We start from the raw sequence: 17361 nt of genomic DNA, 5'->3' as shown, positions 1-17361 counted from the left end.
TAGGGTGTAGTCGTGGAGATGGGAGACATAAATAGAACCAAGATGTTTTTAACATACAGCCAACAGGACTTGCTGATGAATTGGATAGGAGGAGTGAGGAAAGGAGATGAATTAAGGATGAATTCAGGTTTAGTGTATGAGCAACTCTGTCCTAAACCAAGGAACCTAAAAAGGATTAAGCCTTTACTTGATAACTCATCATTTATAATATTGGGCTCTATGGCATTGTTTTTTGCTAGCTGTTGTATTTTCAGTACTCTTTATTGCAGCCCTCCCTTTCCTTATTTTTTGCAAAGGAGAATGGCCTGCAGTATTTTACCTTATCTATTCATTCTCAACTAGGTTCTCGTCAGAATAAGTATGTGTTTACTATTTGTTTAAATTGTTCTTGGCAGTAATTTTATTATTTGGAGAAAATACCCTTCTCCCTGACACCACAGATAAATATTATCAAGCTTGTTTTTCCAGGTGAATTAGTGTTCTGTCATTCTTATTACTCTTGTTTCTTAGACTCTTATTTCTAAGTATTTCTTTTTGAGTTCTTTTAATTTATAGTGGTCAAATATAGATTTCTACTTGAATGAAAGAATTGCTGTTGCAGTAATTAGTAATTCCAGTTTACTGAAGGAATATTAAAACTCCTTTGATAAATTTCACTTTGATGTTATAAAATGTTATGGATGTAAACTTTCCTATTAATTTAAAAATAAGTCTTTGTTTTTTACAACTTAAAATTAAAAAAAAATTTTAGTAGAGGTTGCTTAACATTCATCAAGATTAATAACCAATATACTTTATAGGCATTTGAATTATGTGTTTTTCAGTGTCAAGGTTCGATCAGCTGCTGTTACCTGTTTGAAAAGCATTTTAGCTACAAGAACTGGACATAGTTTCTGGGAGATTTATAAGATGACAGCTGATCCCATGCTGACTTATCTACAGCCTTTTAGAACATCAAGAAAAAAGGTCTGTAATGGGATAAATGTTTATTGAATAACTTCTGTATCTAGAACATCTCTTTATTGTGGTTTATGAATATCTAGTTGTTTAAAATTGTATTATACTGACATTTAACTTTATCCTAGAAATAATTCAAACTGTACTTCTTGACTCCAAATTATTTGTTATTTTTAACAGGAGTCAGGGTGAGAAGCTGAGATAGGCAGCCTTGAGAAGTATTGATTGTCTTGGGGGTGGGGAAGTTGTTAATGACTAACTCTTGGTCTATTTTCTCAGGAGTAGAAAACCCTTATTTGATCCTTTAAAAGCCATTAATCTTGGCTGTGCTTTATAGGTGTTGTGATTCATAGCAAATGAATCTCCCAGTGAAATATAAGATGTTATATAGTTTCTCCCTTCCATCTTGATATCGTAATGAGGTTCCAGTGAAAGTACTCTACAAAATATATTTAAGAACTCTTGCTTCTCCTATAGTCTAAGAATTCCTCTTTAATATTTTCTTGTCATAAAGCTACCAAGAAATGTACGCTTGACTTTTCACCAATTTTAGGGCATATATCCACTATTGAAGTAGTACTTTTAATGTATCATAAATTTGGTCTTAATGAAACTACTAATGATATAAAATGTTAATGAAACTAGTAATGTAACCTGTGGAGCACTATAGTAATATTAATATTTTAAAAACCATTTCATCTTGAAATCATTTCTGCATGACAAGTTTGGTATGGTTTTATAAACTAAACAGATGAGTCCAAGAATTCATGATTCATCTCATATACTACTAGTAAGTGTCAGAGGGGTGAAAGTAGAGTCCAAGTTTTCTGTGGCCTAGATTAGTAATTTTTCATCATACCTCGCTGCCTGTCGTAAAAACATAAATAAAACATACTTATTTCCTCCAAGTTTTATCTAATTTTGGAAACAGATTTGTTTGTGTCAAGATATTTGTTTTGCGTAGGAGAGGTAAAATGTATTTCTCATTATCTTATTTACATTTTCTGATGACAATCTTTCTAGTTTTTAGAAGTACCCAGACTTGACAAAGAAAGCCCATTGGAAGACCTGGATGATGTAAGTCTGTGGATTCCTCAAAGTGAACATCATGACATTTGGATAAAAGCATTGGCTGGTGCTTTATTGGACAGTGGTGGCATAAAAAGTGAAATTCTTCAATTACTAAAGCCAATGTGTGAAGTAAGAAGATTAATATTCAGTCTGATTTAATCCCTTTCTAACTTTATTTTTTCCTTTGACTTTTCTTTAAATAGTTTTCTCTGCTTTTCCCGTTCCATTCAGCTTCTCTCTGCTTTTGGCATTCCATTCTGCTACTATGTACATATTTATGACCTGTATATCTGCAGGGGTGCCATGTTACTGCACATCATCTTCATTCAACATCACCCAAACTTAGCTGCTGGGAACCCTTCATATAGTACTTTGTTTAGCCATACTTTAATACAATGGTTTTCAGCCATGGGTTAGCAGTATCCTGGATGAGTTCTAAGGGATGCCGTGAATAACTTATTACTAATGATAGTTAAAATACTGATGTTTGTAAACTATTTATATTAGGCAAAAATCTGCTCTAACTTTTTGTTTGTTTACTTGTGATAAGATTACATTTTCCCTGCTATGCTTTCTTGAATGAGAAAAAAGGAATGGGCTAACAGGAAACCTTGCTTTTTTATTTTTGAAGGCACAAGTACAATTTATTTTGATACAAGGTACAAGTACTTAACTAAATCAGACAAGGACTTTATAGGCTTTTCTCTGATAGGTTATGCAGTACAGTGCAATGTAGTAATGCTTTTAAAATTTACAATGTTAACATAATTTATGGTACTGTCAAACATGATTCAACAGAAGTGTGAAAACAGTATCTAACTGGGTCAAATATCTTAGTTACTGATAACTTGTATGGCACATACCCACAGTGTGGGTAAAGTGCCCACACTGAGAACAGTTTGAAAAGCAGCCCTTATTTTCTACAGAAAAAGCGTTATTGTTCATTACATCCTACTCCCACAAATTTAGGTGAGCAATACCCTGGACACACAACTCATTACTAACTAATGAACAGTGTCAATTTTTTATAAAGTTCTGACTTTTGTCCAGAAGATAAAATGTTCCAAACATATATCCACAGCCCAATTCCTAGTTCCTTCAGTTTTCTATTTCCAAAAATGGCTTTTTGATTTGTCTTTAAGTTTCAAAAGGAAAAAGTATGCAATCATTAAAGTTGTATACTGTTTTGTACCACACATATTAAGGCACTTATCTACACTTTGGGTTATATCACATAATTATCCAAATTTTATACACAGAAATTTTTAAAATAAGCGTTTTAACATGAATCTTGTAGCTCCCTAGTGATTATAGAAAATGTCCAAAAATCAGAATTTTAGCTTTTTGCTTAAATTTTTAACACCCATTTTCCCTAAGATCAAATTGGAAAACTGCTTCTGTAATTAATTACACTTTTATTTTTATCTTTATTTTTATTTGTTTTTAAAGATAAGAAGCAAAAGATTTCATTGGTGAATCTTATCAAACATTCTAAGAAGAATTAATACCAATTCTTTTGAAACTCTTACAAAAAATTGAAGAGGAGGAAATACTTAATTTCATTCCAAAAGGCTAGCATCATGCTAATACCAAAGTATATGAAGATAGTCAAAGAAGATTATGGATGACATTTCTTACAAATATAGATACAAAAATTACCCAGAAAGTACTAGCAAAATGAATCCAACAGAACATTAAAAGAATTATGCTCCTATTTGGAATGAAGGAAATGTTTTGGTAATAGATGATGGTGATATTAGTACAATATTGTGAAAATAATTAACACCACTGAAATATGTATCTGAAAGTGATTACAAGAGGGAAATGGTAGATTATACATACGGTTACAGAATAATTTTTTTTTAATTCCATGGAACTATAATACAGAAAGGGTGCATATTTCTCTGTTTGTGTTAAAGGTATCACCATCAACACCCTCTCCTTTTTTTTTTTTTTTAGATTTAGAACTTCAGAGTCATCTTTGAGGAAGAATGGGCTTTGGTTTTGTTTTCTAAAATGTACTGCATTAGAAACACATTTAGTATTTACTCATATAGACTGATGTTTGGAGGAATGCTTTTAACCAGCATTCCAACCTTAAAAGAATTTGAAGATCTCATATACTACTTGGCTAATAACAGTTAGATCAGTAAAATTACACTGAGTAATTTTCATAGGGTAGTTGAACAGATTCTGCCTCCTATGCAAATACAATTTACTCCACTAACAGAACAAATATAATTCTCGAGAGCAAACATCCTAACAAATTTATTTGCTTTTGAACAGTCTCAAGTTTATAAAACATCAGTCTTTGAAACTATTAAAACAAACCTTTGATTATTTTATAGGCAAGCCCTATGATTTTCTCAAAAGTAAACAAGTGGACAGAAATTCAACTTTTTTTGTTTTGTTTTGGTGCATTTACACTTTTAAATTCTGAAATGTGTTTATAGTAAATGACATAATTTCACCTATAAACAATATCCTGTAGGAAAATTTTCATTATGCACTAATGGCCTATACTGGAAATGAACTATTGCAGTACAGCTTTCGCATATGTTAGATATAGGTATGCTAGCTTTGTACAATTTTTTTAACTCCATCTGAACTATTTTACTTGGTACACATGTTTTTTGGTTTTTAGAAATACATTGAGCTTCTGACTGATTCATCTATCATTTTTTAAAGTTGAATGTGTCAGCAACAGGCAATGGAAGTTGAAGTAAAATATATTATTTGTGTTCAAACTGTTGATGCATGTTTTATATGTTCTAGGTGAAAACTGATTTTTGTCAGACTGTGCTTCCATATTTGATTCATGATATTTTGCTCCAAGATACAAATGAATCATGGAGAAATTTGCTTTCTACACATATTCAAGGATTTTTCACCAACTGTTTCAGACATTCCTCACAAACCAGCCGATCCACAACCCCTGCAAATTTGGATTCAGGTATTTCTATAGTCTGTTGAATACTAGCATTTATAATGTTAACTTCTCAGTTCTAGGAAAAGGTAGATTTAAATGTGACTAAGGATACTTTATAGCCCTAATTCCATAACCTCTCTAAATTCCTATTTCCTCATCTATAGAATGAAGATAATGAAAGTTGTAGCAAGTTATCAGAGAAATAAGTGTGCAAATCACCTTGGATTATACCTGATGTATAGTACCTAGTAAATTTTGGCTGTAAGTCATGAGGCAATTAATTGAGTGTTCCGTACATGTCGAGCACTGTGCTTAATACTGGCAATAAGAATGTGAACAAGACACAATCCCTGCAAACCCTGAGAAATAAAGAAAGGACACAAATAAATAAATGTAATAGATTGTTTACTCACTCTGGTGGAGATATGATGAAATTATCATATTCTCACAGCTCTGGCCAACTCATTTTTTAAAAAGCAACTTTTCACTCTAAAAATATAGGTACTTATTGTGAAAAATATAGAAAAGTTAGCACGAATTTTAAAAAATTTAATTACTCATAATTTTTGATATAGGATGACTATAGTTAACATACATCTTCCAATTTTTAAAAACGTAAATTGGGTTGTACTTTACTCATACTTATAACCTTCTTTCCTTCCATGCTATATAATGAGTATTTCCGAAAATACCAAAAATTAATAGCAGAAGAAATTCCACCAGGAATTGAGTACACGTAATTGATATGTGCATAATTGAGGATTCAGTATGGGTCAGTTTTGCAATCCTAAATAAAAACAAAAAGTTCACAGATTTCCATTGTTTATTGTCTTTAGTATATATTATTAATATATTTTGTGTGAAAACAAAATTAAATACAGATTCTCCTCTTATAATTTAAGACCATTACAGTTCTAATAAAAGTATTGATTTATGTGATATGACATTTTTCTGGAACTATCTGCTTTTCCCAACCTGACTATGGTTCTAGTCACTTCAGCATAGGTTGTGATTACTCAGTTCTCACAACTATTTCTTCTGTTTAATTATTAAAACCTTCATTTGACTTGACTCATGTCATTTAGACTTGCCTGGCTCTGCTTTATCTTTTATGCATATTCTTTTCTGTTGACTAACAATAATTACACGTCTGCTGTTTGAAACCAGTATAATGATAAACTTAGATGTGGAAGCACATCCTGTGATCCTAATAGTTCTTTTTTTTTTTTTTAATATCACTAATTTGTCCATAATTCAGTGAGTCAGCAATTTGGACTTGGCTCAGGTGGGCAGTTCTTCTGTTGGTCTTACTGGGGTAACTGTTGTGGTTATCAGTTGGTGGATTGGCCAGAGGCTGGTTGGTCTGGGGTCCTCATTTGGACAGATCATCTCTGCTCCACGCAGTCTCATCCTCTGGTAGACTAGCTTCAGCTTCTTCACCTGGCTGTCACAGGACAGCAAGAGAAGGCAGGCCCCAAAGTCTACTAGATTTTAAGTTGGTCATTTGGATGATCCAGAATATGCTAATATGAATTAGGCCATTGATTGAAATGGAAACCTTAAAATAAAAATTCTCATAGGGACTTTGCAAACTATCTAGATTAAATCTGTCCTCAGTTTGAGAAATATAGACAAAAGTGATTTGTAGTTACTAGTAAGTATGTAAACTTTAAATATTATATAATTTAAAATACCATTAAAGACAATTTTTTTACATACTATGTTTATTCAGAATTACCTATATCTGACAGTGTGTCATCATGAACGTGGCCGAGGCTTTTTTTCATGTTTATCATTTATACAAACATTTATATCACAATATCGAAAGGTAAAATCAACCAGTTTTATTTGCTTTTTATGAAGAGTGCCACTATTTTTATTACTTTAGGTGAAATTTTAAGCTTCACCTGTAAAATTCCATTATTGGAAAGGAAAGGCAATGTAGTTTTCATCCACTTAAATGGATATTAAATATAATATCTTTTTTGATGTCTATATGTCTCACTGCCTTCACTTGAATATCAAAGTGCATATCAATCAAACTCGTTTGTCCAAAGGACAAAGTTCATTCCCTTCCCCGACCTGCTTTATTCAGCATATACCTCTTCAGTGCACAGTACTCATTGCTCAAGCTAGAAACCTCTGCTCAAGCTAGAAACCTCTGCACCATCCTTGAATTTCCCTCTGTCACATACCTCATTTGATTACCAAATCCTACCAATTCTGTCATAAATTAACTTGTCCATCTGTTACTCTCTGTGCCCAGCATTCTTACTGCTTTCTAGCTCTGTGATTTAGCACCCTGAATTTCTTTCAGTAAATTTCCCAAGTTTTGTCCTGCTTCCATGCATCTCAGATGCACTATCCTGGAACACTGCCTTTCCCTCTTTTCCTAACTAACCATTTCTCCTTTTTCAGATACCACTTTTTCCATGAAACTTTTCTTATCCAGATTAGGTTCCTTTCTATATGCATCTGGTCTCCCAGGCTAGTCAGTGAGTTCTCTGTAGTCAAAAATAGGATATTGGCACTTGATCATAGTTGTATACTGAGTACTTCACACATAAAAGACCCTAAATAAATATTTATTGAATCAATGAATTTTCCTCCCTTCAGAATTAAAATATAAATTACAGTGTAAATTCTGGATCTTATTAAGCGAAATAGTTTCTTTAAAAAGAAATAAAGTATTGCCACTAAATTCCATGTATCAATTCATGTTTATTAAGAAGTGATTTTATGCTAGGTGTGACCCACCAGAACCTTCTAGTGTAGAGAAAGACACAAACAAAAGAAAGAAAGTACTTAAATGTCTGCCTAGAACTGAGAAAAAATACCTTTGTTTGTTTGTCAGAGTCAGAACACTTTGTCCAAGGCTGTTTGGATAAAAAATCACAAAGAACAATGCTTGCTGTTGTGGACTACATGAGAAGACAAAAAAGGTAATATAATGTATGCTCCTTCTTGAGTTTGAGGATTTAGAGGTGTGGTGTATTACTGCTGGCTGAATTTTGACCTGATTAGTTTAGGTGAAACTCTAAAAGGTTTTATGTTTCGTTTGTGTGATGCTTGAATCACCTTGTAATAATCCTAATTCAGGGTGGCAGTGTGGTTAAGTCAGTGTCAGGAGTTCTGAATCCTAGTCCCAGGTGTACCAGAATAGGGTTAACTTTCCATATCATGCAACCTTGTTGGGCTTTAATTTATTTATACAAAGAGGGAAGAAGTAGGTAATTTTCCAGCTCACTTTTAGTTGCATTACCCTTCTTGTAATCTTTTTTCTTTGCTCTTAGTTCTTAGAAGTAACTAGAATTGTGAAAAGAAATCTCCTTTTGTATCTCTGTTATAGGATATGAATTTCTTTACTACGTACCAGTGGTTTTCAAAATCTGTAGTTCTTCACATAAAACTGCAGAATGACAGTGCTTATTTTTGATCACTTATTTTACAGTATAGTATCTGTCTTATTATTTCTTGTGAAATTGTTAACAATGAGTATAGGAATTACTAGAATGGGTGGTCTAAGTGATCTGTAATGCTCAGGAGTTGACCAAAGCTTTGCCGGAAGAATACTGTAGGTGTATAATTTGAGAAATACAGTTGATGTCTCTTGCATGTATATGATAGAGGTAAAGAATGGGGGGCAGGAAATTCTGCAATAAGCTCATAATTCTCCCTCTTCATGGGACATGACTTCCGGGATGTAAGTCTCCATAGCAACATGGGATATTACTCCAGGAATGAGCCTGGCCCTGGCATCATGGTCTTGAGAATGCTTACTTGACCATACAGGGGAAAAGAAATGTAGCAAAATAAGGTTTCAGTGGCTTAAGAGGTTTCAAATAGAGTTGAGAGGTCATTCTGGAGTTTATTCTTATATAAGTTTTGGCCAGGTATTACAGATTGCCATAGTATGCCAAGCCCCAACCAACAGTATTCCTGAAAACCCTAAAGAATACCCAGGGCTCGATCTAAGACTCTATAAAAGATTTACTTACTAAGTTTACTTTTCAGAAACTTAAAACCTCCAGATTTTTCCAAAGCTGGTTAAGCCCTGCAATTTAGAGGTATCAGTCTCTCCCAGAACATCAACCAGTTACATTCCTGTACCCCATAATATTGACACCTCTTTTCAACATGAAGAAATTAGAATGGTCATTCTCAAATATCCCTGAAGATTGAGAGAATGATCAAATGACAGAGAAGAGTTGTAACAGAGAAGTTAGGATTTAACAAATGATCATGATTACTAAATCATTATGTAGATCCTTCTTTTTAGTTTCTGGTGTTTATTCTAGTGTTTCTAGAACAACCAGGAAGAAATTCCTGAAATTGTGTAATTTAACGCATACTATATACTTTGAAATTTGCTCTGTAACTGCTTGTTAATCTGAACTTTGAAATGTATTACTTTTCTGTATATATGTAATATTTCACAATAAAAAATATTTTTTTAAAAAAAGAAAAGAATGGACGGAGAGAGATGGAAGAAAAATGAAAAAAGAAAAAGTTTTATGCCTTTCAGGTATCTCTGTTTCTGGTTAGAAAGTTACTGATTACCATATTATATTGTACCAGTTCCTCTTCTAAGAAAGCCCGTGAGAAGCTTTAGCTATAGATGGAAATATCTCTTTTCTTAATTTTGGAAGGTAGTTTCCCTCTTAAATCATTCATGTCAGATTTATCATTGGGGTAGGATGATGTTTACATTAGCACGACTTGGATAAAATACAAATTCTTAATACAAATTCAGTTTTAATTCTGAATAAGATCATAAAGAAAATTCCTTGCAAAAATATGAATGGGACATAGGAAAAAAGGTAAGGTTCAAGTCCAAATCTAATACTTAGAAGTTTCATGACCTGGACAAAGATCTGAGTATCTTTAAACCTCAGTCTCAAAATCTATAAAATCAGGATAATGTCTCCCTTAACGGATAGTTATGGTAATTAAGAGAGAAAAATATTTAATATATTTGACATTCAGTAAATGTACGTTTCCTTTCCATGGACAAGTTATGTGAATTCTCTGAACTTGAATTTCCTAGGAAATAATAGCTGCAATTAAGTGCTTATTATGTGATAGGCATTTTGTTCATCAACTTTACAGTTATTTAATCTTTGCATCTACTCTGAGATATATGTTTTTCCCATTTTATACAAATGAGAAAGTCAGTTGATGCTTGGAAAAGTAAAGCTGACCAAGACTATACAGCTAGTAATATGTGTACAGTCGGGATTTATACCTTGGTGTATCCTATAAAGCCAGTACTCTTCATGCCACATCTTTATTATTTTTGAAAAAGTTAGTATCTCTGGTCCTTTCCAGATTCTACCTACTATGACCACAGTGAAAGATTTTCATTAAATAACCCAAACTAGACACTAAAACAAGCTGCAATAGGAAAGGCATATAATTGTGTCTTAGAAGAACCTGAATATTTTCATTAAATTGACTATTTTAAAAGATTTGTGTGTGTTATGTATTCTGTGTAACCTATTCTTAGCATATGGCCCATGGATTACTTGGTGGAGAGCAAATGTAAAACCCTATCTGTGGGATGATGGAGCATAGGTTTGATCAGATTCTCTAAGGGATATTATCCAGAAAAGACTGAGAAATAGGGATATTCAGCCATGTTACCCTAAAGTATTTAGTTATATGTTAAGGAAATGAGTTTTCAGTTATTTAACATAATTTTCTACTTAATTAGCATTTTCTGTTGCTACACTGTATTCTAAATCAACATGTTTTCCTTTTGATGTTGACGTTAAATAATGGACATGACATTATGTTTAATTTTTCTTTAGACCTTTTTTAGGAACAGTTTTTGATGATGCTTTCTGGCTGGAGTTGAATTATCTAGAGGTTGCCAAAGTAGCTCAGTCTTGTGCTGCTCACTTTACAGCATTGCTCTATGCAGAAATCTATGCAGATAAGAAAAATATGGATGAACAAGAGAAAAGGTAATAGAATTAAGAATTTCTTGTTTTTAAAATTGGTGTTGACATTGTTTCATTAAAGGTATAAAAGATTTGTTTGGGCCTACTCCCCCATTTAAAAGACTTAGAAATTTCTATTTTTTAAGGCAAATGATAATAAATGATGTTTTTTGTTTTTGTTTTATATTTGAAATATTTTTATTGAAAAATCTACATACAGTCTGTACATGGTATACAGTCAGTGGCTCACAATATCATCACATAGTTGTGTATTCATCATCATGGTTATTTTTAGAACATTTGCATCACTCCAGATAAAAGAAATAAAAATACTCATACATCCCATACCCCTTACCCCTCCCTTTCATTGACCACCAGCATTTCAATCTACCCATTTTATTACCCTATATCGCCTCCTGTGCTGGTTTGAAAGGATGTATGTCCCCTAGAAAAGCCATGTTTTAATCAAAATCCCGTTCCCTATTCAATGCTGTATGTTTGAAACTGTAATCAGATCATCTCCCTGGATGATGTGATTTAGTCAAGAGTGGTTGTTAAGCTGGATTAAATGACGACATGTCTCCACCCATTTGGGTGGATATTGATTAGTTTCTGAAGTCCTATAAAAGAGGAAACATTTTGGAGAATAAGAGATTCAGAGAGAGCAGAGCAGAACGACATAGCCACGAGAAGCAGAGTCTACCAGCCAGTGACCTTTGGAGATGAAAAGGGAAAATGCCTCCTGGGGAGCTTCATGAAACAGGAAGCCAGGAGAGAAAGCTAGCAGATGATGCCGTGTTCACCATGTGCCCTTCCAGATGAGAGAGGAACCATGATTTTGTGTTGGCCATGTGCCCTTCAGAGAAACCCTGAACTTCATCGGCCTTCCTGAACCAAGGTATCTTTCCCTGGGTGCCTTAGATTGGGCATTTCTATAGACTTGTTTTAATTGGGACATTTTCTCAACCTTAGAACTGTAAACTAGCAACTCATTAAATTCCCCCTTTTCAAAGCCATTCCATTTCTGGTGTATTGCATTCTGGCAGCTAGCAGACTAGAACACCTCCTATTATTTATTTATTTTTTATTCTTATTTTTTTACTCATTCTGCGCATACCCTGGATAAAAGGAGCACCAGATACAAGGTTTTCACAATCACACAGTCACATTGTAAAAGTTGTATCATTATACAATCATCTTCGAGAATCAAGACTACTGAAACGTGGCCCAACAGTTTCAGGTATTTCCCTCCACTACTCCAATACACCATAAACAAAAAAAGGGATATCCATATAGTGCATAAGAATAACCTCCAAGATAACCTATTGACTGTTTGAAATCTCTCAGCCACTGAAACTTTATTTTGTCTCATTTCTCTCTCCCCACTTTTGGTCAAAAGACTTTCTCAGTCCCGTGATGTTGGGAACTGGCTCATCCCAGGAGTAGTGTCCCACATTGCCAGGGATATTTACACCCCTGGGACTCATGTCCCTCATTGGCGGAAGGCAGTGAGTTCACCTAAGTTGACTTAAAGAGAGGTCACATCTGAGCAACAAAAAAGGTTCTTTGAGGGTGACTCTTAGGCATAATTATAAGTAGGTTTAGCTTCTCCTTTGCAGGAATACATTTCATAAAGAGAACGAGCCCCAAGATCAAGGACTATTGATTTGGTTGCCCCCACAGCTTGTGAGAATATCAGGGATTCCCCAAATGTGGGAGTTGAATATTTCCTCCTTTCTCCCCAGTCACCTAAGGGGTCTTTGCAAATATTTTTTTATTTACTGCCCAGATTACTCTGGGACATGTCAGGATATCACAATAACCTGTACAAACCAACAGCTCTCACACCCTATTCAAGATTTAATGTATTTATGGTGTTCAACTAAACTGACCATACAGGTTAAATTATGAAATGTGCTAAAAAATTTAAATTTTGAATGATAATAAAAATTTTAAAAATAGGTGATAATAATTCTGTTTAAAAGTAATTAGAAATGTTTATTGCTTACAAATTGTAAAAATTATGCAAATACCAAGCTCCTGGAGGACAGAGATACTTATTTTTCTCTGCATTGTGTAGAGCACCTTGGCCAGGTGGGAGTGCTTAGTTCTATTGCTGTGGACCCGAGCCAATGGTACATTAAGCTCATCTGTTGCTGATTACATCTACAGTTGGCCAAGGGGTGTGCCTGCTGCAATGAATGATGTTTGACTTAATTGGCTGGTGCTTAAATGAGAGAGTACAACATACTGCAGCCAAGCAGCTCAGCATATCTCATCTCAACACTCGCAGCTCAGCCCAGGCCTTTGGAGATGCAGAAAAGAATCATCCTGGGAAAAGTTGTTGGAACCCAGAAGCCGGGAGAGAAGGCCAGCAGAGATCGCTTTGTGCCTTCCCACATAACAAAGAACTTCAGCTGAAAATTAGCTGCCTTTCCTCTGAAGAACTATAGGTTAACAAAATAAGTCCCCTTTTATTGAAAGCTAATCCATCTCTGGTGTGTTGCATTCTAGCAGCTAGGAAACTACAACAGATTTGATACCAGGATTGGGGTGCTGCTGCAGTTTGCAAACACCAGCTGTGTTGGACCAGTTTTTTGGATGGATAAGGGGAAGATTTTGGAGGAACTGTGAAGAGAATGATGGAGAAGTTCTGGAGTGTTTAAAGAGACTGTTGGTGTATTGGAACCACCACCAATCTGGACAAAGGAGGACACAAAAGGGACAAATTGGAGTTTGCAGAGTGAGAACTGTGGAAGCTCAGGTCTGAAACCAAGAAACCTTGGCCAAGAGAGTTGGACCCACCCATATACATGGAGAGGGTGAGTTTGCCCTGAATGCAGAAGATGTGTCTCCCACCTCATTGCAGTGGAAGAGTTGTACCACCTCAGGCCTTGGAAAAGGTGTAGCACGCTCCTTGGGGACTGGAGAGCCTGGCTGCCACCACATGGAGGGGTTGAGTGTGTGCCCTGGAAATGGCAGAGAGCCCTGGTGTAGCCCTGATGCCTGGAGAGGGTGGAGCTGAGAAAAAGGTGGTGGTTTCAGTGTCCCCCAAGGTTGATTCAGAAAGAGGCAGGCTACTGCATAGGCCCTTGGAAAGGGTGGGACTTCCACTTTCTAAAGCTGAAGGATAAATAACTTTCAGACTTTGAAATTCAATGGTCTTTGCCCTGCAGGTTTTCAGAACTGATTGGGTCTTGTGACTCCTGTGTTCTTTCCAGTTTCTCCCTGTGGAAATGAAAACCTGTACCCTGTGAATGTCCTCCTTTGCATATTGACAGCAGATAACTTGTTTTGAGATTCATAGGTCCACAGCCAGAAGAGAATTTGTGCCACTTTAATGTTGTTTAAGGTGATGTGTATAGATGCCAAATTGACAAGGGGTGGGACATGTGGTAGTCAGGTTCAGGTGTCACCTTGGCCAGGTGAATGTGCCTAGTTCTATTGCTGTGGACATGAGCCAATGGTACGTGAAGCTCACCTGTTGCTGATTACATCTGCATTTGGCTAGGAGGTGTGCCTGCGGCAATGAATGATGTTTAACTTAATTGGCTGGTGCTTAAATGAGAGAGCTCAGTGTAGCACAGCCCAAGCAGCTCAGCATACCTTATCTCATCACTGGCTGCTCAGCCCAGGCCTTTGGAGATGCAGAAAGGAATCACCCTGGGGAAAGTTGTTGGAACCCAGAGGCCCAGAGAGAAGGCCAGAAGAGATTGCCCTATGCCTTCCCACGTAAGAAAGAACCTCAGTTGAAAGTTAGCTACCATTCCTCTGAAGAACTATACATTAACTAAATAAATCCCCTTTTATTGAAAGTCAGTCCATCTCTGATGTGTTGCATTCCAGCATAGAACAAGTTTCCTATGGCGACTGTTGGAAAGTATCACAGATTGGGTGACTTAAAACAACAGAAATTTATTCTCTCACAGTTGTGGAAGCTGGAAGTCCAAAGTCACAGGATCAGCAGGGCCATGTTCCTTCTGAAGGCTGTAAGGAAAAATCCTTCCTTACCTCTTCCGGCTTCTGGTGGGCCCTGGTATTCCTTGCGTTGTGGCAGCATAACTCCAGACTCTACTTCCATCTTCACATAGCCCTCTTTCCTGTGTCTGTATGTGCCATATTCTGTCTTTTAAAGGAAACTCTCACTGGATTTTGGGCTCAGCCTAATCCAATATGATCTCATCTTGATTCTTACCTTAATTACATTTACAAAGATCCTATTTCTAAATAAGGTCACATTCTAAGGTTTCAGATAGACATGAATTTGAAAAGGACACTATTTAACCCACTACAGTGAACAGTAAATGTATTTCAAATGGTTAAATAATTCCATTTAATTTTATTTCAGTTAAATTAAGTTACCACTACCCCTTAGCTTATTCAGAATTGATTTTACTTGTTGACTATTAGGATAATGCAGCTGATTTCTTTCTGTAACTAAATGAAGCTCATAACTTCATCAACCTGTATTTCTGAATTTGTTTCCCTCGGATTATGTTTGAACTCTCATAAGAATCTAATAAATATCATCCTGGATCATGGTATAAAACACAGAAATAGCAACCAAGAAGTTAGAGGAGTAAAAAAATACACATTTTATTTCAACTGTCTTCCCCTAAGGTTTACTTGAAATAGCCTGATGTTTGTTACAGTTAGCCTCACTTTCCCTCTGACCTTAAAATCTCTAATATTATAAGAGATGGAATAGCAAAGGTATGTTATGTTGATGCATTTCTCATTCTTGCTACTAATAATTTCTACTCTTGGATTGTTGCTAAACTGGAAGCAGTGTGACTTTTAGACAGGAAAACCAGGAACCAATATTCACATCCTAAACCCAACATAATTAATTCAGTAGATCTGGACAAATTTCTTAACTCTTTGGTATTTCATTTCTATTTTTCAATTAGAAACATTGTTATAAATCTATAACATGCAAGTGCTATGTATAATATGTGTTTGTCATGTTCACAATCACCTTATAGACCTTTATGAAGACAACCATGTCATCATTTAAGTATATGATGAATACAAATTTGAATATTCCCTTTATTCAGAATCTTATGTAGAATCTTATGCCTTGAGTCAGGGCGTGCATACTTGGTAGCAGTAATTATAATCAGAATGTACTTCAGTATTTTGATTTTTGTAGCATAGCAGTTCTTACCAATCAGGAGTGAATAATTGAATTCTTATGAGTATAAAAACACCTTTAATTTGAGAGTGAATGAATTTACAGAATAAGACAAATTTTTGTAAAGTTGCTTGTTTTAAAGCAGATATGCCTAGGTTTCATTTCAGTTAACTTCAGAGGAGAGCGCTTGATAAATTGTGCTTGCTATCTGCTTTGATAGTCTGCTTTTGATTTTTTTCAGGTGCCTAATGGGAAAGGAGGTCAAACAAGGAGATGAGGTATATGAGATTAGGAGATGCTAGTTTTCTTCAATGGCCCAGTTAGGTGAGCTGAGATTTTATAAATCCAAAGTGATGAGGTAAATTATATTTGTTAAGTAAAGTACTTATCAACAGTTTACAAACCCTGTCAAGTCAAAGAAATGATCTGCTCTCTTAAATTTTCTATTGCAGTTATTAATAGCAAAATGCACCATACTAGGTAATTTAGGAATATATGTAGAGGTTTATTTTGTTAGCTTATTCCTGAGAAAGTATGAGATTTCCAAGTGGATGTCTATAATTTTTTAGAGAGAAATTAAGTTACAGTTCAAACCAAGATTTAAACAGCAGGTGCTGTTCACAATCTCAGTCATAATATTCCTAATACGTAAGGCACTGCCTGACATAGGTCCTGGTACTCAGTGATGTTTGTTGTATGGGTGTTCATAGCTGTAGTATTAGAAAGTCAAAACCTATTAATATTACCTTCCCACTTTCTGAATTTCTCGGAAAGTAACTTTTTTTCTGCATGACTTGCCAATATGGAAAATACATGTAACTTCTGTTATGTATAAGGGTTGCAAGGCAAAATAGAATGTTGTCACTACCATTATATCAATCAGTAGTATCCCCTGTCCCATCGTCCTGTTCTTCTTCTAAGAGATAAATATCTTGGGTTTTGTGTTTATCATTCCTTTTAATGATATTATCACATAAATATGTGCCCTTATTTTTACACTTTATAAGAACATGTGTGATTTTCTGCAGCTCCTTTTCACTTAGTAGTTTTATAAGATTTATGTACATTGTATGTTGCTGTACTTCATTCTTTTGTTACTGCTATATTAATATACCATTAGAATACAATACCACAAATTATTTGCATATTCTTCTATCAATGACATATATCTAAGAGTAGAATTACCAGGTTGTAGACTATGCAAATTTCTGAACTGGTCATTCCACTATGCATACTTATAAGAAATGGCGTTAGTAAGGATGATGTAGGGCTGTAGGAAGCTACATGTTTGAAGAAGGGAGCCAGAGTACGACTATTTCTAGTTGGAG

At 35.0% G+C, this 17361-nt stretch overlaps 1 protein-coding gene across 6 annotated transcripts in view; it reads left to right on the top strand.

The window, feature by feature from the left end:
- Positions 1 to 17361, top strand: part of ATM (ATM serine/threonine kinase) — a 180434-nt gene that overhangs the window by 105128 nt on the left and 57945 nt on the right. For 3 of the 6 annotated variants that reach the window (XM_077113047.1, XM_077113046.1, XM_077113048.1), the window contains 5 exons: positions 825 to 966; positions 1981 to 2157; positions 4804 to 4981; positions 7812 to 7899; positions 10768 to 10923. In XM_077113047.1, the coding sequence (XP_076969162.1) occupies positions 825 to 966; positions 1981 to 2157; positions 4804 to 4981; positions 7812 to 7899; positions 10768 to 10923 (741 nt within the window). Of the gene's footprint in view, positions 1 to 824; positions 967 to 1980; positions 2158 to 4803; positions 4982 to 7811; positions 7900 to 10767; positions 10924 to 11717; positions 11786 to 13413; positions 14022 to 16274; positions 16358 to 17361 lie in introns of those variants that run through there. The other 3 variants (XM_077113049.1, XM_077113051.1, XM_077113052.1) reach the window with 3 other exon arrangements.

This window comes from Tamandua tetradactyla, chromosome 8 (assembly GCF_023851605.1).
Source record: "Tamandua tetradactyla isolate mTamTet1 chromosome 8, mTamTet1.pri, whole genome shotgun sequence".
Classification (NCBI taxonomy): Eukaryota; Metazoa; Chordata; class Mammalia; order Pilosa; family Myrmecophagidae; genus Tamandua; species Tamandua tetradactyla.
The sequence above is the reverse complement of the archived record's forward strand: the minus strand, read 5'-3'. Positions and strand labels throughout refer to the sequence as shown.